Below are 23,763 nucleotides of genomic sequence, written 5' to 3' on the forward strand. Positions count from 1 at the left end.
GCTCATCCTACTAGAATTGGCGTATAAGTGAAAAGCCCTTGCCATAGCAAGGCATGATGCAATAAGGAAAAAAGAAAAGAAAAGAAGGTCATCCAGGCCCTACATCCAAACATACATCAAGCCACCATCCAAACCATCGTTACCATGCAACCCAACATCCAGGTCAATAAGAGTCTTATCCAAGCCGTTAAAGGATGTCCCATCGATCCCAATCATGGGACCAAAGCCTAAATCTGCCCAGTCAAATTCCATCTAAGGTGAAAATGCCCATCCCACTGTCATCCTAGCCATCCAAATGGGCCATCCGACCATCCACACCACCCATCCCCATGAGAACCCCATCTCTACCATCAAAACCCACATTATGGCCATCCAAGTGAGCCAACCTCCTATCTCCACCGTCCATGGCCTCATCAAGACCATCTTTAGCCCTATCCAATCCAACATGACCTATCAAACGTCCTTCCAAACCACCCTCACCTTTCATTTCTCCAATGCTTCAATCCCAAACCCATCCAACCCATCAATGTTCACATCAAAGATATCACGAGGAAGATCTGAAACTCTAGAAACATTCCCCCCATTAATGCATCTTAGATGGTACTATATTGGACTACCTATTTACAATTAATTGCATGCCACGTATACAATTGTTCAGTAATTTCTAACTGCCTGTGTATCATCCGTCATGACACTGCCAGAGTATGAAGGTATTTCTCGCAGGCCCATGCATCCAAACGTCCCCTAAAGAGAGTAGCAACTATCCTTTGGCCTTTAGTAGATTATTTATACAATAATAGCCAGTATCTCATCTACGTCAGAGGAATGATCCAATGCAGCATGCATGTCCTCAACAATTTAGGGCTGTCAAACGGGTACACAACGGACCCGACCCACTTTTAATGGGTCTAGGTTCAAGTTTTGAACCTGTTAAAAAAATTAAGCTGGGTGCAGGTCTCAAACTTCTTGGAACGGGTTTAATCAGGTTTGGGTCGGAAGCACAAACTTGGACCCTGTTAAAATCGGGTCGGGTCCAATCAATTTCGATTATACAATTACATAAATTAAAAATGCACTGATTATTCTTGTAACAGAATGAGGTTTGCTAAGGCACACTATGCCAATTTCAATGCTCTCATTTGATTCAAACCCAACACAAATCCGAAGACCCTGTTGGTGTCTTAAACCCAACCAGGTTCATATAATAAAAAACGAGACCAAGACCCAGTAAGACCAAATTCCAATTAGCCGCTGCATGGGTACCTCTTGGACTCAACCCAAACCTGTCCCCTTATAACCCTACACATCATGATATAAGGACATATGATAACCCATATCAGATTAGGTATGCTCCCCACACAGATCAATCAGTCCCATTGCTTTGTTGGACCCACCATGGTTGCCCATTGCACAAAATCCACTCCCATTTTGAAGGATGCTAATCCCCCAAATGATAGCCTGCACACCGGATGGAAAGACAATATTCCATATCAGTAATTAGACGCCGGAGACTATTTTGCGCAATGGGCAAAATCTCAGGTACATTCATCTCTTACCACTATTTTTCACTCCAATCCTCAAGTATGCCATACTCGTGAAAAGTGCACATTCCATCCAAGGTTTCCAATATCAATTTCGGGGGCATATCAGCCAGCAGAAACCAATACGGGTAGCTATGGCCCCAGTATCGGGCAATAAGCTTTGGAAATATCACGTCCGATATTTGGAACACTCATTATATCTCATCTGCAACATGAAAGCACAGAAAAGAGGATTTCTACAAGCATTTCAATTTTATCAATTCTTCGAGGTTTTCCCTTGCTCTGCCTCTCATCCCAATATAGTCCCTAAAATTCCAATTTCCAATTACAGAAACATAAGAGCTGATTGAATCGCAAGGTGATCGTGGATTGGTTGCAATGTGTCTTCAGAATTCAATAGAGCAAGAAAACAGTAGGCATATGCAAAGAAAACACAGCTCAAATCCATTGATAAACAAGATTTAACAAATCCAAATCAATAGTCTGCTTCCAATGTATAACTATGGAGTTGGTTCACAGAGAGAGAGAGAGAGAGAGAGAGAGAGAGAGAGAGAGAGAGAGAGAGAAGTCTAAAAGTCTCAATTAATTCATAAACGGCTACACCCGTAATTCCTAACAAATAAAATGAAGGGAAAAATTACATGCAGGAGCTGTTGGTGGGACTGCCGCCATGCTCTGATCTGATCCATCACTCCCCTGCAGAAAATTAAGGAGAAGAGGAAGAAAATAAAAGAAATAAAATTGCAGACAAGTCTCCCTATGAGGGATGACATGGTTAGCATGACAGATAAATAGAGACATTTTTCAGTTTGTATTGTGGGCCAAAAACTTCCTTCAAATGTGGATGAGGTGGGTCCTGTAAACAACAACATATAGTTTTAAAAGGATCCCTTAAACTTGTAGACTGCAAAACAAAGAAAAAGAGTCGCGTGAGGGAATGTGAGAAGATCTGTAAACTTTCTGTTGAAAGATTATGTGAATGGTACAAACTCTAACTTTACATTATACAAGATTAACATGGTGTCATGGTATGCAGGGGTCTGACTGTTGAGGGAAAATTAGTTGTGCATACCATAGACGGCCCATGAAACTCCCAAGTACTTTACAAATGAGATCAACTCAGCATAAATCTAAATCCGCATCCTTTTTCTTTGTATACCCTCTTCATTAAGTCCCTGCATATCATAAGCGAGAAAGAGAGAGAGCTACTTAGTACTGTTCCCAGACTAGTCAAAGAAAATTCACGGGAAAGATGGACTGTGAAAGGAGAAACATTTGCCCAGAAGTAAATATTTAATTCTTTTGATTGACTAGCAGAGCACGTAAGCAATGGAACGGATTATACATCATCCTTATCATTATCATCATAGACTTTCATAGTTATTTCGGATTATCAAGCACTGGAATCATATATATAATAACCAACATACGAGTGTCAATTCAGCTTATATCTTGATCCTAGTTAATGGATCGCCCAAACGTTTCTTCAAAAGTTGCAGGGATTTTTTTGTCAAAGGGATCCTCTATCCCCTTCTCTATTTGTCATTCTCACAAAGCTCCCAGTATCGTGCTTTCAGAAGCATGCAAGACTAGGCTGATCAATCACTTTTATATAGGGAATACTATTTTTAAAATATAGCATGTTCAGTTCACGAATGACAATTTTGTTTTGCGATGCTAGCTATGATGAGGTTGAAATTTTAAGGAAATATATGCAATGCTTGAAAACGATTCTCAGCCTCAAGATTAATATACATAAAAAAATAAATAAATAAATAAATAAAACGAAACGAAACGAAAAACAAAAAACAAAAAACAAAAAACAAAAAAACAAAAAAAAAAAAAAACAAACAAAATTCTGGGCATTTGACTGGGGAAGGAGAAGTGAATGTTTATGCTCATAACTTTGGGTACAAAGTTCGAAACTCCCAGACATGTAGCTTGGGTTGCCATAATGCATAGGGGCAAGCCTCTGAAGCATATTTCGGGAGTAAGCTCTCAGGCTGGAAAAAGAAAGTTACTGCTATGGGGAAAGTTAACTCTCATCAAAGTGACCTCAGTTAATATGCATGTCTACTTTATGTCTCTATTTCAGTGCCATCAAATGTCATCCAAAGATTGGAGAGGATCCATAGAGACTTCCCCTTTGGCAGGGAGCAGAGAGTGCAAGTTTAGTGTAATGAGCTTGGGGAGGGAGGGCAGAAAGTTGGTGCAGGAGACCGGTTTCGTTTCTGGGAGGGTCCTTGGTGTGATTGACAGGGCCCCATGTTAGATTTTCCCTGGTTTGTATGAAATGGCCAGAGGGTGCGATGTGATGGTTTCTCAGTAGTACTGATTACATGAGAGCACATTGTTTGAGAGCTAGAATTCAAAAGAGCATTTAAAGAAAGAGAGTTGATTTCATCAACTCATTGGAGAGGTTATCTAGGATTGTTCCTAATCCCAGGGAGAAGAATATATGAGAGTAGGTAAAAATGGCAAATTCACAGCGAGATCCTTTTAGGGTATCCCCCTCAGGCCTGCTATTGCCCTTCCTTCACACATTTGGCAGTATCTAGGACTTCATGAGTCATTGCCTTCTATTAGTTGGTAAGAAGAAACAAGATGCCAACCACTGATCTTTCAAACAAAAATGCTAACCATTGATCATTTGAGGTGAAGAAACATGATTATGGATGGTTGTTAAATGTTTCTTCACAATGAGCAGACAGTGGACCATTAATTTTCTTCATTGTGACTTCTCAACAACTCATCATCATCATCTAAAAGCTATCTGGGATCAGCTACAAAAAATCTTTTTTCCGCCATTCCAACAAGGGCCATAACTTCAGCTAACCATAGGTCATCAAGTATTTTCTTACTACCTTCACCCACGTCCTGTTGGGCCTTCTCCTTGTCCTTTTAGAGCCTTCAACTTGTGCAAATTCACTCCTTCTAACTGGCTTAGTTCTTGGTCTCTATTGCACATTACAAAACCATCCACGTATACTTCCCTCATCTTGTTACCTATTGGTGCTACTCCTAAATTCCCTCAAATGCATTCATTTCTAATTCTATCCTTCTTTGTCTTGCCACTCACCCATCTCATCATCCTTATGTCAGCTACACTCACCCATCCCATCATCTTTGTCTGACAGTTTGGTCTGGAATAGAGACAAATCCAACGTTTTCTCGGTCAAGTCTTTATATTCCCTCCTTACCCCTTCATCCACTCCATCAAGCCCGGCCCTTCCTTTTATTTGGAAATACCCAGCCCCTCCCAAATACATTTGTTTTGCCTGGCGGGTCGGCAAAAACCAGATCCTAACAGTTGATAATCTAAGAAAGAGGGGAATGCAGCTTGTTAATATATGTCTCTGCTGCATGCGGGATGAAGAATCGGTGGATCATTTACTGCTTCATTGCCCGTTTATATCTCAGATTTGGTCAGAATTTTTCAAGAGATTCAATATCAATCGGTGTATTCCGAAATTCACCCCCTCATGTTGGCGACTTGGCATGGCTTTAAGCTGGGGAAAGTTAAATCTCGGCTATGGAGAATGGCGATCCTCCCCATTTGGTGGTCTGTTTGGGAGGAAAGAAATGATAGATGCTTTAATGATAATCAGTCTACGGTTCAAGTAGTTTGGACTAGGGCAAAAAAAATGATTGCAGAATGGGTGGTTTACATCAATGGGAGTAAGGATTGTGATCTGTTGTTTTTAAGTTTTTTGTTTTTCTTCTTTCTGCTATCTCAGCAGATCTTTCCTTTGTATTTCTGCTTCTTTTAATATAATATCGTTATCTTTGGAAGAAAAAAAAAAAATGTTGTTCCTTTACTACCCAACATTCTGTGCCATAAAGCATGGCTGGTCTTGTAGCCATCTTATAAAATATCCCTTTCTGTTTGAGTGGGGTACACGACGATCACATGAAAATCCAGGAGCACATCTCCATTTCTTCCACCCCGCTTGAATTCTATGGGCAACATCCATCTCAATCTCTCCATTCTCATGAATTATCGACCCAAGATATCGGAAGTAGTCATTTTGGGAAACTTCTTGGTCAGCAATCTCTACTAATTCCTCATTCCCACACTAATTGTTGCAAAAATTGCACTCTATACACATTGTTTTAGTCCTACTAATTTTAATATTCTAAAGCACCTCTCCATAAATCTAGCTTAGTATTACGCCCTCCCTCATCTTGTCAATCACAACTATCTTATCTATAAACAGCATACACCATGGGATCCCTTCCTGCAAACCCCTCTTTAACTCGTCCATAACCAATGCAACAAGGTAGGGGCCCAATTCCAACCACTGGTGCAAGCCTACAGTAATTGAGGAACCACATGCCTCTCCCCTAGTGGTCTTCACATTTGTTATTGCTCCCTCATAGGTATCCCTAATCATGTCAATATATCCTCTTGAAACTCCCTTCAAACCCTATTGTAAGCTTTCTCTAAAACAATAAAGACCATGTGAAGATCATTCCTCTTCTCCCTATAATTCTCCATCAATTGTCTAAGTAGGAAAATAGCTTCAATGGTAGACCTCCCTAGCATGAAACCAAACTATTTTCTAATACATCCGTCTCCGGCCTCAGTCTTTGCTCAACCTCTTTACCAAAGTTTCATAGAATGGCTCAAAAGTCTAGTCCCATGTTGTCTCCTTTATTCTTATAAACAGGTACACTGGAACTTTTCCTCCATTTGCTTGGCATTTTCTTCGATCTTACAATCCAGCTGAACAACTTTGTTAAGGAAAACAACCCAATATCTCCTATAGACTTCCAAAACTATATTGGTGTACCATCTCATCTACTCACATTAATAGTTTATTTATGGCTTGCAAGAAGGTCAGATTGATAAAAGAAAGAAAACTGCCTTGCAGCTTTCCTTGTTTCCTATCCTATGGTCTATCAGGAAAGAAAATAATAAAAGAGCTTTCTGCAGCAACTCTAAATTTAGTGAGGTTTTATGGAAGGTAAGTAATAAGGTCGTTAGTTGGGAATTGGGATCCCAAAAAAAAAAAAAAAACAGGAACATTGTACCATGAATGCTTTTGTATTAAAATGGGGGCTAGATCCTTGTTTCTCCATCTGATTTCTCATCATCATTGTTTTTGCTTTGCATTACACTACTTTTAATAAAATAATGTGACCTTTATATATATATATATATATATAAAGCTAACATGATTGATTAGACAATGTGTGGTTGGTAAACAAGGATTGGTTACCATATCACATCCCAGATCTAATGAAATAGGATGAATTGAGACGGTATTTTGTAAATGCGTAATTATCTTAAATATATCAACCATTTCTTTATTTTCCAATCACCTGGAAGGGACAAAAGAAACATCTTGTTGTTTCTTCAACAATTTCTGATCTCTAGTGGATCTCTCAGTAGGATTTGAACCCAGATGAAGTTCTGACCATCTGTCGGAGAAAAAAGAATGAATTGATCATGTAGGATTCCCAAGAAATTCTTTGATTTCTTCAGGGAATCTCTCTGTATTGCTAGAAACAAGTAAAGCTACACCAGTCAAAGGCATAGTATTCAAAAACGATTATGTAATGGCCATAATGATTAGCGTGCCATTACACAATACGGAGTCGTAACTGTCCATTCCAAGTAATTTATATATATATATACACACACACACACACACATTGTAATGGACCGTTATAGTCATTGTTGTCAAATGCGATCGCATATGCGACAGCATATGCACATACTGTGGATTAGATTGCATATGCCGTCATGGTATATGCGATCCTGGCAAGTATGCCATGGCATACTTTGATTTGCGACCAATATGCGATCGCATATGTATGTCCCAACAATCAGAAATATGACCGTTGGGAGATTTATTTATTTTTCAATTTGGGGCACTTTTGCAAATAAATAGGCACTCATATCCCTTCCATTTTCACTATTCTTTACTCCAAAGCTCTAAATATCTCGCTCTTTCTCTCTTACTTTAATCTCTCTATAACTATTTCAAACATGTTTATTTTTTATATTTTGTAAGCTGTGCTTGTTTTTTGTAAATTAAGTTTTTAACTTGTGAGTTGTTTCAAGTTATCCATTTATCAATAAAATTCCTATGTACAATGATTTTAATAATTAATTCTCTCTTAATGTAGCTTGTTGACTGTTTTGTTAAAATTTACGTAAATATAATATAAGTGATTAAATATATAACTGAATGAAACACTTAAATTATAATGAAGTAAGTAAAATAACCCAATCCAATCATGTGTACTAATTAGGCAAGTTTTCCCTAATTTTCTAGAATTTTTATTTTATATTTTCCTTCTTTCTTTCTTTTTTTTTTTTTTTTTTTATTATTATTATTATTATTATTATTATTATTATTATATATATGCGATCACATATGCAATTTGACAACATTGGTTATAGTCCAAACTCCAAAGCATATATATATGTGTGTGTGTGTGTGTGTGTGATCGCATATGCAATTTGACAACGTTGGTTATAGTCCAGACTCCAAAGTAATGGCCCTGGACCACTATAAGCATAAGAGCTCTTTTAGGAGTTGTTTTCCAATTCTTTACAATTTCTCCTCCACTCAAGGTATTTCGTATCGGTAACGGTGGTTGTAACAGTCACCATCGTTACCAATGCGAGTATCGGCCATAACGGCTGATACAGGAGTGTAACGACCATTACGACCCCCATAACATTTGGAAAAAAAAAAAAATCTTTCGAAAAATTCTGGAAAAATATTTAGAAAATCAAGAATAATGTAAATATTTCAAATATGTATTCATTTTATATTTTTAACATGTTTATGATAGAGTAACGGTTCACTCATTGGTGAGAATGTTGTATTTGGTTGTTTGATGAATTTATGAACGTGGTTATGTATCTCTAATATTTACACATCACAATCAAGCATTGGAACTAGAAATCAGAAAAAAAAAATGTATAAATACCAACTTTTTTTATTTTTTGAAAAAACTTGCCCACAATGCTTCTATTCACCCAAATCTTTTCAATCTATGGCTTTAACCTTAAAAACTATAGTAAGAGGGGTGAAATCTGATATAGAATAATGTAGAAAAAAATTTTAATTGAGAAATGTGGAAAATTGATGAGAAAAACGGATTTGAATAGAAAAAACTGGTCGTTTCTCAACCGCTACGGGGGGTAACAGTAGTTATGCCCCGTAACGGCCGAAACAGCCCCAAAAAATAAATTCTCCGTTTCAGCCCCAAATCTCATAAGGGTCATGGCACAGCTGTTACCTCTACATATCGGCCCTTACAGCCGTATCGTAATGGACATGGAACACATTGCCTCCACTTTTTGGGACTATTTTTAACTCGTTTCTGACTAAATTTATGCAAATTTTGAATATTAAAACACAATGTTAGAGCCGTTTTCAAATAATCGAAAATCCAAGGCTGAATTTGGAAAATTCCAAAATGTATGTAAAAGAATCTTTTTCTTGTTCTTTTATGCAAATATATTAATTTACCAATATATTACAAAATTGACCAAATTTTGCTAGATTTGTATTTGATTTTGCCATGCTTTTATAACTTTCTTTTTTCTTTTTTTTGTATTTTTGTTGGTTCTTATATAATTTCCAACAATTTTAAAATTTATTTTATTTTTGTAAAATATTTGGACCTTTTTTTTCTCAAATTACTTGAGGGAAATGACGTCAAATGCTTGGGGATATGCATTAGTGGGATGAAACATATGGATTATATGAATTTTGGCTCGTTTTGGAGGCATGGAACTAGTTCCAAATTGGCCGACACTATTCATCCAAATTTAATTTTAATTTTTTCACAAATCTCTTGAGGGAAATTGTGTCAAATGCAAGGTGTTCCAAAACAGTAACGGTGGCCGTAACGGCCACCACCGTTACTGTTATGATATGGGCCGTATCAGCCATTATGGCCCTCTTTTATTTTTTGAAAAAATTGTTACAGGACCATTACAGTCCGTTACAGCTCCGTTATGGACCGTTACGGCCTATTTTTCTGTAACAGCCATTACGGCCGTTTCAACCCCGTAACGTATAACGGTTATGACCGTTACTGTTACGACCGTCACGTAACCGATTTTGAATACCTTAGTCAAATGGTTAGAGATGAGCTCCGCAGATTGTATGAATTTTGGGCCATTTCAGGGGCATTTGAATGATCCTAAAGCGACACAATACTATTCATCCGAATTTAACTTTTTAATTTTCCTCAAATTTCTTGAGGAAAATGGTATCAAATGGTTTGCGATATGCATTAGTTGGATGAGTTCCATAGATTGCAAGAATCCCAAGCCTTTTTATGGGCATTCGAGTGAGTTCTAAATCTACCTGACACCATTATCCACATTTAATTTGTACTGTTTTCCTCAAATTTCTTGAGGGAAATGGTTTTAAATGGTATAATTATTTCATTTTTTAATTCATGTTCATATATGTTATTTATATTGAATCATTGATACTAGATATTTAGAAATTTAAATGTAGGAATTTTGAGTATAAGCCTTACAAGTCAATAAAATCATCCAACAACCCGAGACAACATGCTTACCAAAAAATGTCCGTTACACCATCATAAACATGTTCAAAATCAGAAAAGAATACAAATTTGGAATCCTCTTGTTTTTTCTAATATTTTTGCAAATTTTTTTCTTTTCAAAAAAAAAAAAAAAAATCGACTATTAGAAGGCCATGATGGCCATTATGGGGCCATTACAGCCCGTAATGTAACGGTTTAACAGCAGGTCATTACCTTTATTGAATGCTTGGTCAAAGGGCCAAGAGTCCCAACTAGAAAGTTTGAATCTGGTACACCTTTTGGCAACAGTATCGGCAATTTCATCCATGATTAAGCGAAATGTTTAACCCAAGAGAGAGGTCAAAAATATCATTAAAAATACAAGCAAGACTCCACTTGTTTTTGGCATTAGACACAAACCCAATAACACTCTTTACAAGAATCCCCACCAACTCTAATGTCTCAAAAAAAAAAAAAAAAAAAAAAAAAAGACCAAGGATCTTGAAGCCTTCTCTTAATGTTGGTGCCGTACCTCAATTTGGCTCACCCATCATCCAGCCAGAAAAAAAAAAAAAAAAACTTAACAAGTACGTCAACCGGGTTAAAATTCTCTCATCTCCTTCCTTCCATATCTCCTGTACTGCAAACAGAATAATCCTCTATAACATCCTACCTTTTGTATCTTCGCCGAACCTCCACCACCATTTCTTTCTACTTTTAGTAATCCAGCAACAGAAAGTTGTGTGACTGTATTACCAGAAGTAGAAAAAGAAAGGTCGATAAATCAAAAAGTGTCGACATTGATTCCCGAAAGAAAAGAGAAAAGAGTGCATATCAAAAAGGCTGTGTGGATACCAATTCCAGAAAAACTATAGTACTGAGAAGAGATTTAGCAATTTTTTTGCTCTTTTTTTCAGAGAAGGGAAGCATTAATTTGTTGCATAAAATAGCAAGGTATAGAAAAAACCTCTAAAGAAAACAAGGCATAGAAAAAACGACAATGAGAATCCAGCAATTTAGTATAGTTTTCGTAGTGCAGTTCCTCTGTATGACAATGTCTTTACACACACATGCAAACTCCTGCTTGCATACACGAATAGATGCATTTTTTTACCAAAGGATTGGTGCTTTCGTTACCTTTTTCCACAGAAATGTAGGTGCTTTAAAGATTAACTTACATGGTAGCATCAAGGAATAGTAATTTTTCCCGTTCAAGTCATCATGTGATACTATCACAGGTACACCGAAAATGGCATAAATGCACTTCTACATATCTCAGTAGCCTCTTAAGATCCTCATTTTAATGGTCCATATGGTTTATACTATTTAATTGCAGGGAGCTGCCCTTATAGCTGGTTTTGTATATTAGTAAAGATTTATGTGTGTGCACATGTGCGTGTGTTAACTTTAGTAGAAATGGGTGCATATCAAAAAGGGTAGGTGTGCATATCAATTTTTTTTCTTTGTACAGATCTAATTTACGCATTACAGATGTGCTGTTATATTCTGAGTGATGGGGATAAGGCTTAGTAGATGAGGACGACGATGATGATGATGAAGAGGTGCTGTGAACCTATCATGGCCAGTTTTTATATCTGGTGGCAGGCGGTTGGCAAACTTTTGCCAATCTAACATTTTAAAGCTGACTATAAATTGCTTGGAGAAAGGCTAAGATGACGACAGTAACAAATGTGATGATTCATATCATAAATCTGGATTTTCGAGTAACGCATCCAATGATAACAGTGATATACTTCTCACCGTTGTTGGCCTGACAAGGAACTTAAATGCCATTAGGCAGAGACATTGGCCCTTTAGCATGGAATTGACTTCCCTTTGGACTTACCCCAGCGTGATTCTCTCAATACAATCCAATGGCTTATAACTTAAAAAGAAGTAAATTCTAAGCCTGACGCTGTGTAGATGCTCAATTGAACTGAACTACAATAGTTCAATTCAATAAAAGATCACCCCAACATACTCGGAGTCAGTGGATCACTTGTTCATTCATTGTCCAATTGTTCAAATGGTTTGGCCTAGCTTTCTCAGAGCATTTGGTATCTCACGGGTGATGCCGGGCACGACGGAATTGTTGCTAACATCTTAGCATGGGGTGAAGTTTGGAAAGCAGGAGCGGGCAGTGTGGAGGTCATCCTTGTTAGCCGGTCTTTGGACAATTTGGAGAGAGAAGGAATGGGAGATGTTTCAACAAAATGAATTCTTCTGTCCCTTGTGGCAAGAAGGGCAAAGCATTGCTTGGCAGGTTGGCTCTCTTGCATAGATGCCCCAAAAGACTTTCTTTTTCCTTTGAATGGGCTGTAAGCTTTTGCGCCTGTTTGGCACTCATCTAAATAAAATTACGTTTCTTTTTGGCAAAAAAAAAAAAAAGGATTAGCCCCAACCATTCAAAGTGTGAGACTAAAATAATATCTATCTTCGATGCCCATTCTCTAGAAACACTAGAATATATATGAATATATATATATATATATATATATATATATATATATATATATATAAAAGAACGATAACACTAGAATAAAATAGCTACATGAATTGCTGAAAACAAAGAGATAAAGAATACGACCGAAAATTTGCTGAAAAATACATTCACAAGTTTTATTTTCACCGATGCATGCTTTCAAAATCCAAATTGATTTTACTTTTCCATGAAAGCATGTTGTGAAAAAATACCTTAACTATACTAGAATAGAAACAATTTCTCACATTCAAGAAGAAGAAGAAGTCATGCACCCTAATCTCTCACCATCTAGAGACTAGTAAGCATTTCAACTCAAAAGAGACGCGAGCAGTGCACACTGGGCACACGCAAGCATTTTCCTTAAAAAAGCAATCTCATCCTGCAGGTCTGATGGCAGCAAATGTTCTATTCCAAGTTCTTTTATGAATCACCAAAGGAGATTCTTGGATTTTTCTAATGGCCAAAAGGCAGAGCAAGTAAGCATACCTCCTCATTTTGTTCAAAATCTTCAGTAGGAACTGCAGTAGACTCTGATCTACACTTGGCATGCACGATAGGACCCAACTGCGACCTATCCATGACTTCTGTATATCCATCTTGTGAGTTCAAGTACACAGCCCCTTTATACATCCACTCCTCAGTCTCATCACTATAAAAATCATCAAAAGGCTCCCCACACAGTGCACACACATTCTGATTTTCATCTGCAGGAACAGCCGTTTCTTCATCCTCCCTCTTTTCTACAACCGCTTCAGTTGGCAAAAAGCCAGGAACAGAATCAGTTCCCAAAGCCTCAGCACCACTAAACCATTCTTTGGCACTTACGAACCATTTCCGCGAGGGGGGCTTTTGCTTACGGTTTTTAGACATACGATTCTTAGTAACATGCCAATCCATATGATTGCTATGCTCTTCTTGGGACTTGAAACGCTGTCCACATGTTGTGCATTGTCGTGGAAGCTCAGCATATAAAGCATTTATTGCAGACTCATGACGCACCTTAAGAAGTTCTGAATTAAACTCCAGTCCTACAGAATCCTGAAAAATCATATCATTTGCTTAAGATGCATTTTGCATTGCATTACTTAGAACAATGACATGAAGGATAATGAATTTGCTCAGGGAACAAAAAGAAAAGGCACTACCTGTGGGGCAGCTGGCGCTGTTAATGAGATCAAACCTTGGGCCATGAGAGAACCAATCAGACCCGAAAATGCACTCCCAGGAGGATGATTAGAGATGATGGGCCCTGTATTTTGAGATGTGGGCCCCATCTGTGATGAGACAGGAGGCGGCCCCGGAGGTAATGGAGGTAAAGCCCCACCTGGTACATGGAAAGAGGTACCTGGTATACTATGGATCGTTACAGATGAAGAAGATATTCCAGGAAATGGGTTGGGAAAGATTGCATTCCGAATGGAACCCTGTCCTTGCATAGGTCCATGATTTAGAGTTTGTGCCACTAAATGAGATGCTGGGGCAGGAGGAAGAGCAGCATGTTCCTGACTTGGTGGCCGAATCAAAGAAACCAAACCAGCCTGCTGCTGAGGAAATTGGAGCAACGTTGAAGAATTTAGGCTTGTCCTATCAGCAGCATCAAATTGTGGCCGAGACAAAATCAAAGACTTATTTGGGCCATGATTAACAGATAACCTGTTAACATCCAACAAATCAAACTGTGCACGGTGTGGAAGGCTATGGACCAAAGGTGGAGGAAGAGAATTATGCAATGGAGGCCGCATGTGTTGTGTGATGGGAGGTGAATGTGGCCTTTGTGCCAAATGCTTCTCCATTGTTGATGCTGGTGCAGCAGACGACAGGACCGCCAAGTTTGAGGTGCCAGGGTTTGAATAGCCCATCCTCGACTGAATGGTTGGGAAGCTCCAAACCGGAGCTTCAGCTTCTAGTTTGCTATCAAGAGGAGAGATTTTCTGACCAGCTGATGGAACCATTCCACTTGCAGAAAAGGGCATTTGTAGAGCTGCTCTTGATTGTGGGGTAAGATACGGGTTTGAAGATTGTGAAAAACGGTGTGATAAATTCCAAGGCTCCCGAGTTTGATAAGGAGCCTCAAAATGAGGCAATGACCCATTTTGGGTTACTGTACTAAGAGACTTCGTAGTCATTGATTCACGACCAAGCTGCATGACACACAAGTTACCTTTCAAATTGTTAGTTCAAAAGCTGAAAGGAATATTCTGGTCAGGAACTAAATAAATTTCAAAGAAGAAGATTATCAGACATCAAGATACATACAATATATACCTAATTCTTAAAGAAAATCAATATGACCTAAGTCAGCCAAAAACAGTCAAAATACCCTTCAGAAAACAGTAAAAGATGTTTAAAATGACACGTATAGTCCAAAAGTATTAAAGACAATCTGATACTGTGTAAATTCAAGAATGAAAAAATAATACAAGGATAAAATGTTGCCCATTTGCTTTTGAGTATTTAAGCAAGAAATAAACTCACATACCACTCAATATTAGCAAAAGTAACACTAAAATTACTACAAGAACAAAAAATTATATCAAAACTTTTTTTATCAGTATTTTGATAGGATGTTAGCCTTTTTTGTGGAGAGAGAGAGAGAGAGAGAGTTAACCAAACCCATCATAATATAATATATATATATATATATAAAAAATTTAAAAAGAAAAGAAAAGAAAAGGAACAGTCATTATTTTATATAATATATATATATATATATATATATATATATATATATATATATAAAGCCTTGGTCACTACACTAGTAATGCAAGGTATCCAGTAATATTCTCTTAAAATTCAAATTGAGAGTAAAGTAATAGTTGCTCTTGCTATCCTATCATTGCTAGATCTTGATAAGATCAAACAAAGCACAAGATTTCGATACAAAAAAAGTGGCAATCCAAGAATTAAAATATCTACAAACTACTAGTATTGCAACTAAGAAAAGGACTACACAGAAAACAAGATGAAGAAGCTATACAACAAAGATGAGAATCTATACTTCAACAACAAGTAACAGTAGAAGCATCAACCTGAGAAAGCTGAGCCTGGCTATGACAGTTGCTCCTGAATTCAGGTTCCAAAAGTGCGGCATTTGGTCTCTTTAAACTGGCCCGGAAATCAGATGCAATAAGATCATTGCCCCTGCTACGATCTGCTGGTGTTGGGCTCATATCCTCCCAATCGTACTCTTCTTCTTCAATATTTTGCCATTTTCTGTTGGTTTTCTTACTGTTTCCATTTACATCAAGCCGTTCAACCGTTGAAAGTTTCTCTTGTAAGGTGTCTTTTCCTCTGTAATTTCCATAAGCATCAATTAATGCCCTCGGCGGTCGCTGCTCATATCCATTTCTAAGGGCATATGGACTCGAAGTTTCAACTTGTTGGGATCCACCATCAGACCAGTTCCCCTCCCATGACTCACTCCTCTCCCCATCCCTGTCATTCACTCTGCCAAGTCTAGATAAAAATCCTGAATGAGATGGAGAAGCCCTTTCAACGATTCCAGGAGAAATATCCCTTGCGAACCCATTGCTTCGTGGTGATAAAGGCCTTGTCTGCCCGATCCCTGTAGCCGATGAAGCCCTTAAACCTTTACTTTTTGGAGGAGCAAGTTTACTCTCAGATCCAGTTACTAAAGATGCACTCCTTGCTGCAGTCTGTGGAGGCAGCAGCGCCTCAGCATGCTCAAATTCATGCTCAATATATCCAATGGTGGGTTTTCGCCCATAGGCTTGTAGGCTTGAAGAAACTCCCCTTTCATTTTGAACATCCTGCATGGAAGAGATAATTTGCAACGTTTAGATCTTGATATTAATAAAAAAAAAAAAAGTGGAACCTTGTATTGGTGAGAAATTGTTACTAGTGCAGACCTCTGATAAAAGAATACTGGTGAAACCTCACTCTAAATGATGTTGCATAAAATTCCTCATCTAGATGCCGATTTACATAATACTAATGAACTAATTCCAGAATGGAACAACTTCATAAGGGTGCAGAGTGGCATATTGAAATGTGATTTGGACCGTTTGGTGGAACTGATTTCCACCCAAACAAATAGTTTTCCATCCCTTACATGAAACAAACAGATCATCACATTTTGGACAGAAAACCAGCAAAAGGATAGTCAGCCTAATGCAAATTTCATTTTCCATGCCACTCCAAACGATGTGCTTTTTCAGTTGGGAACGGCCTGAAACATATCCACCCAACATGGTTTGAATGATTTCCAAAGCCACCTTAAGTTTTCAAAAGAAATGTAAGATCACAATGTAAGGAGTTCCCTGAGGCTTGAGTGCTTGAGAAATACCAAATGATAAGAATCAAGTTAGATGTAGAGCAAGCAGTGACAATTCATAGAAATGTCCTTAGTAGAACAAGAAAAGCAGTTGGAATAAGAAAGACAGCTTCAGACACGATATTCACTATGACAGAAAATGCATCAATCTACTCAAGTGCTTGGGTGTGGCACTGAATTGATTTATGTAAATCTCTAAGCATGACATGGTTCAGGACCCAAAATTTCTTTTTAGCTTTTCAAAAAGCATGGAGAGTGTTGAGAAGAGGAGGCTTGAAATTGCACACATGAAATTTTGGAGAAGCTCCAGACCATCCTTTGGGGCTCGATGAAGCATTTCTCTCCATTCCCTTTCCTCCAAAATCTGCTATACGTGCATTATCGCTGGGATCAGTTTCATGCATCTGCAAAAACAGACTGTTGCCACTCAGAGCACTGAATAAAATGACCAAACGTCATGTTAAACCCCAACTCAGACTTGCAGACAACATTTCAGACAAACAAAATATTTGGACTAAACAAGAGTGCCAGTAAACAATAATCGAACCTATAAAATGCATGTATATGAGTCACTTAAATCAATTGTGGTTGTTATAGCCAAGCAGCTTACCTCTGAAAAAGACAGAAAGTAATACCCCTGATTTTATCTTTTTTTTTTAATACCCCTGAGTTTTTAGAGAGAGAAAAAAAATAGTTGCCCAAACCAGGCAAAAGGCCATGAAAGGTAAAAGGATAGATATCCAATCTTTTCCAGGAATAAGCGTTGCACCTAAAATGTCCATCTGCTCCATTTCAATAACTAAGGGTATTTACATGCCTTAACCCATAGGTCACACACACGCATACCATGAGCAGTTAAAGGATAGGAATCCAATTCTCCAAACACAAAGGCCGTGCTAAAAATCTTCATTTTCTCTTTTTCCAAAAGTAAGGGTTTTGGTATACCTTTACCCATAGGCCACATAAGCAGTAAAAGAATAGAAATCCAGACCTTTCCTGACTGGAGGGGGTATTTTGTCTGCTCCTTCCAAAAAGATTGGGGCACTTTTACACCTTTACCCATAGATCAAGCATGAGTACATGCTGACACATACAAACACTCCCCAGGTTTAAAATGCCACTAGATTGGTCAAAGTTTACACTGATTCAGATGTATGTATTGCACGCCATCGATACACCAATACTTCAATACATATCAGCTTTGCGGCAGGCTAACACATGTCCAACACTGACTGTGCAGAATGCATGCATGAGGGGGGGGGGGGGGAGAGAGAGAGAGCAACATGAAACTGGAATATACCACCGTTGAATGTTCAAATTGACGCCGTGCCTCCAAGTATTTTGGATTGACGTGAATGCCATGAGCTGGACGGGGAGATGGTGATTCAGAAGGTCTTGAAGCTGTCCAGCTAGATGTCTGATGACTCACAGCTGAAGAAAATTGTAGTTCAGACTCAATTTTGCGCAGTATTGAAGGAGGGAACACCGTAGACCACGTCCCAAATAGGTGACGCATAGAAGGATATTGACTAGGGTGAACTTGCTTGTATGCCTCACAAAACACCTTGCAAAATATAAACAGTAGTGAAGATTGTACGGTGAGACTTTTTATGTTTTCATCTATCTCAGCCTCATGCTAGGAAGTGGCTTATAAGCAACCATTGTAACTAATATTAAGTTTCAACTTCAGCACAAACACATGAAAAAAGAAAACAAAATTGAAAATCCATACATCAAGTATCGAAGAGTACTAACCTCAGACAGCCGAGCAGCAAAGTACCTCACATAGTTTCGACCAATGTTCTTTACAATACTATCCAGAAGATACAAAGATGGCAGTTTTTGCTCAGCTGGGACCTACAAAAGCAAAGTACCAGAGACTAAAGGTTTATGCAAGGAAGAAACATGCCATGAAAAGAGAAAATCCATCACCTTCCAATAGTAAACAAAATTGAACAACAAAGACAAGGCAGGCAAAAAATAATCCTATAGACTACCAGTACCATATAATGCAGGGGCATTTTCACACTGAGTCCGAGTGGGGTCGCCTGTGGGATGCAGGGGCACACTCGGGGTGGGCAGGGCCCACAGGGGAGGTCTCGTGTTCGAGATTCCTCACCGAGAGTGATTAATGCACATTTTACACCAGGCTCGAATGGAGTAGCCTGTGGGATGCAGGGACACACTCGGGGTGGGCGGCCCATGTGAGACGGTACCCATGTGATTTTGGGCCCGGGGGGGCACCGAGGTCCTAACCCATGAGATGTGGGGCCTGGGCTATGAGATAAATGGATTAATTCGCCATACTCTAACAGTTCGAGCTTTTAGAGCAAGTGGTTAATTGTCCTACATCAAATTGGTATCAGAGCGGGAGGTCTCATGTTCGAGACTCCTCACCGGGGATGATTAATGCGCATTTCAAACCGGGCTCGAGTGGGGTAGCCTGTGGGATGTGGGGACACACTCGGGGTGGGTGGCCCGTGTGAGGCGGTACCCATGTGATTTGGGGCCCACGAGGGGGGTTCAGCTGAGGTCCTAACCCATGAGATGTGGGGCCTAGGCTATGAGATAAAGGGATTAATTCGTCATACTCTAACAGTTCAAGCTTTTAGAGCAAGTGGTTAATTGTCCTACATCACCATATATGCTACCAAACCTCATACATATACATGCATACATACAAGTGTGTGTGTGTGTAAAGTCAAGAACTCAAAGAGGGAACACGAGATGATGGTAACATGATTTTATGGATCTGTGGAGGTAGGCGTGCACCCTAGAAAAGCACAAGAAACTTTGTGTGTTTCTTGTTACTGAGAAAAGCCTCTATTTTCCCTTGGGCCTGTTTGCATTAGTGGAAACAAAAATGTGAATATGGAGAACTAAACTTCACATCCAAGGAAATGGGTAAGAAAGAAACCATGATAACTTGTTTGTGTTAGCACACATGATTTCCATTGAAATGTTAAAAGGTCAAACAACAAGAGCTGTCTCTCAACCCTAGAAATATAGATTTAACAGTTTTTTTTTTTCCGGAAATCGTTTTTACTTTTTTTTAGGAAAACCTTGAAAATAGGAAAATTGATTTCCCCACCTGTTATTGTTTTCACAAACAGGGAAAAGGTTCACATCTTTGGAAATCAATTTCATTACCACAGTCTTCGGGATTTTCCAGCAATCCAAACAACAAGAGCTGTCTCTCAACCCTAGAAATATAGATTTAACAGTTTTTTTTTTCCAGAAATCGTTTTTACTTTTTTTTCAAGGAAAACCTTGAAAATAGGAAAATTGATTTCCCCACCTGTTATTGTTTTCACAAACAGGGAAAAGGTTCACATCTTTGGAAATCAATTTCATTACCAGAGTCTTCGGGATTTTCCACCAATCCAAACAGCCCTTGGATGAGAAGATAGTGATGGCAGTGACTCTTCTCCAAACCCAAAAAGCACTGCATTTTGGAACTTTATCTTAAAATGCCCTCTGCGTCCAACAAGTGCGCTCTCGCTTGAGGTTGATCTGGATGTTCATGTTGCTCATGCCATAGGCTCGCACGTGTGTGAGATTGAGCCGAACATCAGGTAGGCCGCATTGTAAGACTAGCCTAGCCAATAGATGGATGGAATCCAATGGGTGACATTGATCAGTTTTCTAATGCCCGTCCACTTGCATCTTAAATTGCAGACAACTTGTAATATATAATGTATACGTAAATGTAGTAAAGATTTATGGACCTCGGCCAGAGTAGCCTAAGCTCAGCCCAAAATTGTTCAGGCTTTTCTGTATAAGCCCAAGCCCGCCCCATGTGCCTAAAAGGCGTGTCCAAAAATGGACCAAATACCCACCCGGTCCAATAGTCACAGGCAGCCTACGCCCGTCAACATAATAAATAAGCGTATTTCTGGGAGGTAGAGACATTGAATTTTTCAAGTTTTGGGAGGTTTCATTTAAGTAATTTGTAAATGGTGAATAAGTTTCAATTTCAATAGAGTTGTTTAGCCCTCTCTATTCTAATATTCTTGATGGTGTGTTCTTTGTTCATTCCTAATTTTTAATCCGTTATTCTTGTGAGTGTGTTCTTTGTCCATTCCTAATTTTTAATCCGTTATTCTTGTGAGTGTGTTCTTTGTCCATTCCTGCAATGTGGGTACCAAAAACGTCATTGATTTGATACCCGATTTATATCATCTTTGGTATCAAAGTGGGTGATTTTTGGAGGATTTTGGCTCAAAATCATCTCTTATGGCTTCAAAGGAAGTGACACGAAACGGGTCCACCATCCACAGAAATAGCCCAACAAATCCGGACACAGTAGATAGATCAACAGTGCATTTGATAGACGATGTTACTAATCAAGTGAGAATAAAAAACATACACGTGGTGATAAAGCACATCATATAAAAGATGCAACAGATATAAAGATAATGAGGAGACATTGGTTATCCATTGGGTGGTGTTATCGATGCCTCAAGTGATTAATGAGGGGGGTGGTTCAAACACAACAATTTCCACAACACCTTCATTTCTGGTAGGTGGGAAGATATGCATGATTCTGGTAAGATGGGGAAAGCCATGAGAATAGTCTCATAGAAAATTGTGGATGCATTAAAATTGAAAGAACATGAACATCCACATTCGTACTAGATTCATTGGATCAAGGAAGGAGGTGAAGTCTTTGGTATATTCAGTGATTAGTATCCTTCTATTGGATCCAAGTGCAGGGATGAGTTGTAGTGTCACACAATCCTCATAGAAGCATAGCACATCTTGCCAGGGAAACATGTCACTGGGACCGAGATATGGTGCATTTTACTTGAGTTAGCACCCTATTCCTTCATCAAAAATGGTGTTAATATCACATTGCACTCAGTGAAGCATCTTCAACTGATTGAATTTGATAAGAGGTTGAGCATAAGTAGCTCAATGTACAAAAGTTCGAAATAAGGAGATTAGGAGAAAGAAGACGTTAATGGAATAAGTATAATAGTTGGTTAATCTTGTCAAGGATTTTAGGATGTCCTTTTAGGATCTATAAATAAGGGTTGTTCTAAGAGGTGGAAACATCGCATTTTCTAAGTTTTATGAGGTTTTATTTAAGTACTTGCAAAAGGTGAAGAAGTTTCAATTTCAATAAAGCTGTTTATCCCTCTCTATTCCAATAGTCTTGTGGGTGTGTTCTCCATCCATCATTGCAATTCAGGTATTGAAATGTCACTGATTCAATACTCAAATTGCATTACATCAGGCACCCAACTGGCCACAACTATGCTCGCAGTCAAACATTGGATGGGAGTCCACCATGGATTGCACATGGCCACAATATAACCCTGATTGGATGATCAGGGTCATTCAAATAAGGGCCTGACAAATGGACAGTGAGACCATTTTCACTCCCACCACCATTTTGTACACCCTCAATTGCATGGTTGTGTTATACAATCAACCCAATTTTCACTTACGAATGGCCTACATTGGACTCTTCTTATCCATGAGTCTTTGCTGATCACAGGTAGGCCTGGGCCTGCTCAGCCCCACATCAACACTCAGCACTGCAATAGGGTAGGGTACCAGGAATTCATACGGGATGATGACCCTACCAATCACCAACAAAAAAAACCCAAAAGAAAAGAAGAGAAAAAATGAGAAGACCAGGCAGGAATGTTGTCTCCACCTCCCGAAATTGATAGTTCCATCCCTAAAAAGTGTAATCTCCACATAGAAACTTCTCTCTCTCTAAGTGCATTCAGCAAGCTCTTCAATAACGAATTTACTCTTCGTGATAAAAACTAACAATTCCAGCAGTTGCAACTATCAATTCCCAAAATTGCAAAATACTCCAAGCAAGAGAATCGAAAGCAATCCATTTCCCCAAAATTCAAACCCCAATCGACACCAAAATAATGGAAAATTAAAGTTTAAAAAATCAATTTCGTCAAATTCAAAACCAATCAATCGCTTGCCTTAGAGATTGAACCCTACCTCGACGATCCGACGGCAGATAGCGTCCGCAATGCCCTCTCCGTACTCCTTCTGCTCCCCGGCGATGATCGTGAGGTCCGTGATGATCGGCTTCGAATTGTAAGTGAGCTCCGAGAGGACGTCCTCGTAGAGCCGCACGATCTCATCCATCTCGGGCCGCGGCAGGGTGTCGTCATCGTCGCCGTCGGACGATGTGGGCCTGATCTGATCCTGGATCTGCTTCAGGAGAGATCGGAAGCGTTCGAGAATGGGAGGCGAAGGCTTTTGGGAAGAGAGGTCGGAGAGGAAAGCAGGGTTTCTAGGGTTTTGTCTGAGGCGGGATTCTTCCATGGCAATTGTGTAAATTCCCTGTCTTGTGTGGGGGAAATATAAGGAGGGAGGCAAACGAGTGCGGGCGTGCAGTGGAAGGGGGTCTGGGGGTTATTGCCAGAGAGAGGGAGGGGTGCGAAGGAGAAACGGTGGAGATTTGCTGTGAAGCAGGAGAAGCGTAAAACGCGACACGCGCGAGTAGCCATACGTGTCAAATGCCATCCATATGAGAGATCCGATCCGTTCATATGTCAAATGCCATCCATATGAGAGATCCGATCCGTTCATATGGTGGGTCCCATTGTATAAATACTATTTTTTTAAAAAATCCATGCTGTTAATACAAGTAGTCGAATAAAATTTCATGTTGAACCAGGACCGTTGGTTGATTTTTCAGCCGTACGTTTGTTTTATCTTTATCTTGCGCGCTGATGAGCGAATGGACCTGATTTTGGGTGCCAGGGCATTCGTGATAGGGCCCACCTAAGGAGAGGCCTGGATCATGCAAATATTTGCCACGTTCTGATGTGTGGTACAAAGTATAGAAGAACTAGATGCATCAGTTTGCACATATAGCAACCACGCGTTAATGATCCAGACCGTTGATCCTAACCGTGGGTGGTGAATAACTCAAAAAT

At 39.1% G+C, this 23,763-nt stretch overlaps 1 protein-coding gene across 4 annotated transcripts; it reads right to left on the bottom strand.

The window, feature by feature from the left end:
* Window positions 1–2,099: 2,099 nt before the first annotated feature.
* Window positions 2,100–23,247, bottom strand: LOC131239378 (polyadenylation and cleavage factor homolog 4). Of its 4 annotated transcripts, XR_009168150.1 has the most exons (9): window positions 22,817–23,247; window positions 18,599–18,700; window positions 18,144–18,407; window positions 17,131–17,247; window positions 15,579–16,319; window positions 13,695–14,690; window positions 13,036–13,587; window positions 2,614–2,716; window positions 2,100–2,445 (listed from the first exon to the last, which is right to left on the bottom strand). XR_009168150.1 is itself a non-coding variant. In XM_058237064.1 (8 exons), the coding sequence occupies exons 1-8, from the start codon at window positions 23,144–23,146 to the stop codon at window positions 2,672–2,674; spliced, it is 3,147 nt and encodes a 1,048-aa protein (XP_058093047.1). In that variant the 5' UTR covers window positions 23,147–23,246; the 3' UTR covers window positions 2,100–2,671. The 4 variants fall into 4 exon arrangements, 3 of the variants coding, with proteins under 3 accessions (XP_058093047.1, XP_058093067.1, XP_058093060.1); XM_058237064.1 differs by having other exon boundaries at window positions 2,100–2,716; window positions 22,817–23,246; XM_058237077.1 differs by lacking the exons at window positions 2,100–2,445; window positions 2,614–2,716 and adding an exon at window positions 10,267–10,814.
* Window positions 23,248–23,763: the final 516 nt, after the last annotated feature.

The sequence above is a fragment of the Magnolia sinica genome, chromosome 1 (genome assembly GCF_029962835.1).
Source record: "Magnolia sinica isolate HGM2019 chromosome 1, MsV1, whole genome shotgun sequence".
NCBI classification, from domain to species: domain Eukaryota; kingdom Viridiplantae; phylum Streptophyta; class Magnoliopsida; order Magnoliales; family Magnoliaceae; genus Magnolia; species Magnolia sinica.

Coding starts and splice junctions, on each gene's coding strand:
- LOC131239378 (XM_058237064.1), bottom strand. CDS start 23,146: ATGGAAGAATCCCGCCTCAGACAAAACCCTAGAAACCCTGCTTTCCTC. Junction 18,701..22,816: donor TCTGCCGTCGGATCGTCGAG/GTAGGGTTCAAT, acceptor TTGCTTTTGTAG/GTCCCAGCTGAGCAAAAACT. Junction 18,408..18,598: donor TTGCTGCTCGGCTGTCTGAG/GTTAGTACTCTT, acceptor ATATTTTGCAAG/GTGTTTTGTGAGGCATACAA.